General features: G+C 39.7%; 1 protein-coding gene across 1 annotated transcript; it reads right to left on the bottom strand.

The window, feature by feature from the left end:
* Window positions 1-390: 390 nt before the first annotated feature.
* Window positions 391-1,197, bottom strand: LOC107624638. Its single transcript, XM_016327096.1, has one exon. The coding sequence runs from the start codon at window positions 1,195-1,197 to the stop codon at window positions 391-393; it is 807 nt and encodes a 268-aa protein (XP_016182582.1).
* Window positions 1,198-1,916: the final 719 nt, after the last annotated feature.

A 1,916-nucleotide genomic window follows, 5' to 3' on the forward strand; every position in this document is an offset into this window, starting at 1 on the left:
GGTTGATCATATGCTTCATGAAAGTGCCTAATACAGCTGCAAATTGTTTGTGAAAGTTTGAATTCATGATGAAAGACAATTTATTATTACTACTAAAGCATGAATTAAGGAATACTAAACATGGGTTGCCTCCCATGAAGCACTTCTTTAATGTCACTAGCTTGACGGTTGTCCCCTGTTAAGGAGGTTGATGATCATAGTGCCTCAATTTCTCCCCTCTCACTGAAAGCTTTCTTCCAGTATCCTTCTTGATGATTTTCACATGCTCAAGTGAAAGGATTTTGTTCACTGTGTAGTATCCAGAAAAGTGTGGAGATGTTTCCACTTGTTGATAGATTAGCCTCACTTTATCCCAGGTGAGAATCCTTCAGTTAGAATTTTCTTATTTTTTCAACCTTTAGGCACCTTCTTCTTGCTGTTCTTCCTCTTTTTTGATGATTCTTCCTTGTTGGTAGGCTCGATGTTAGGAACTTTCTCATTTGTCACCATTGGGGACTTTGCTTGTGGTTTTTCTTTGGCTTTTCTGACTCCTTGAACTTTCTGCCTCTCTTTAGTTTCTTTCTTCTCCTCCAAGAATGAGCTTATGAGTTCTAGAGGTGGCTCCTCAGATTTCTCTTTCCAGTTTGGATCTCCCTCATCAATCCTCATACATTCCTTCTCTTGGATTGGTTCTTGTAGATTTTTGAAAACATTGAATGTTAGATGCTCGTCATGCACTCTTAGCATCAATTCTCCTCTTTCAGCATCGATCTGTGCTCTTCCTGTAGCCAAGAAAGGTCTTCCCAGGATGATAAGAGTGTTATAATCTTCTTCCATATCAAGGATCACAAAGACAGCTGGAATGAAAAAGTTTCCTACTTTCACAAGTACATTTTTCACCACTCCAAGGGCTTGCTTGATGGATTTGTCTGCCATTTGGAGAGCTATCCATGTGGATTTCAATTCATGAATTTGAAGTCTCTTCATGAGAGACAAAGGCATCAGATTTATGCTAGCACCCAGGTCACATAATGATTTCTCGATCATTATGCTACCTATGGTGCAAGGAATGTGAAAGCTTCTAGGATCCTTTTTCTTCATTGGAAGTGTTCTCTGGATGATAGCACTACATTCTTTTGTCAATACCACCATTTGGCCTTCCTCTAAAGACCTTTTCTTAGACAGTAGTTCCTTCATAAACTTAGCATATAGAGGCATCTGTTCAAAGGCCTCTATGAAAGGGAGGTTGATATGGAGTGTTTTGAATACCTCCAAGAATTTGAGGTATTTCTTTTCCTTGTCTTCTTCTTTGGATTTTTGAGAATATGGAAAGTTGAGAACACATGGTTTTACTTCTTCCTCCTTCTCTTGTGGCTATGACTCAAGGGTGTTCTTGCCTTCCCTTAAGGTTTGTGCGTCTATGTTCCCAGGCTCCTTTTCTCTTCCTTCCTCTGTCCTTTCTTCTAGAACCTCTCTGTCATGCTTTTCCTGGATGGTGGATTCAAATTCCTCAATCTCTTCACTTTTCAATGTAATTGCCTTACACTTTTCACCTTGAATGTCTTGGATTTCTCCTACATGTTCCTCCTGATAGCTTGGCTTAAGCACCTCTTCCACCAGGGTGTCTATTATCTTTATCCTCATATGATTCTCTTTTTCAGTGGGGTATTGCATTGTGGTGCACGAAATCGTGATTGTTCATTCCTTGGTAATGGCGCCAAAAACTTAGTACGCACGTTCATATTCTTAGTTCTTTTTCACAACTTCGCACAACTAACCAGCAAGTGTAATGGGTCGTCCAAGTAATAAACCTTACGTGAGTAAGGGTCGATCCCGTGGAGATTGTCGGCTTGAAGCAAGCTATGGTCATCTTGCAAATCTCAGTCAGGCGGATTCAAATGGTCATGGTGAATTGATAGTTAAAATATAATTTAAAA

Source organism: Arachis ipaensis, unplaced genomic scaffold (genome assembly GCF_000816755.2).
Source record: "Arachis ipaensis cultivar K30076 unplaced genomic scaffold, Araip1.1 Aipa1168, whole genome shotgun sequence".
Taxonomy (NCBI): domain Eukaryota; kingdom Viridiplantae; phylum Streptophyta; class Magnoliopsida; order Fabales; family Fabaceae; genus Arachis; species Arachis ipaensis.

What these genes read in the sequence shown, in the direction of transcription:
- LOC107624638 (XM_016327096.1), bottom strand. Translation starts at nt 1,197, where the DNA reads ATGCCTCTATATGCTAAGTTTATGAAGGAACTACTGTCTAAGAAAAGG.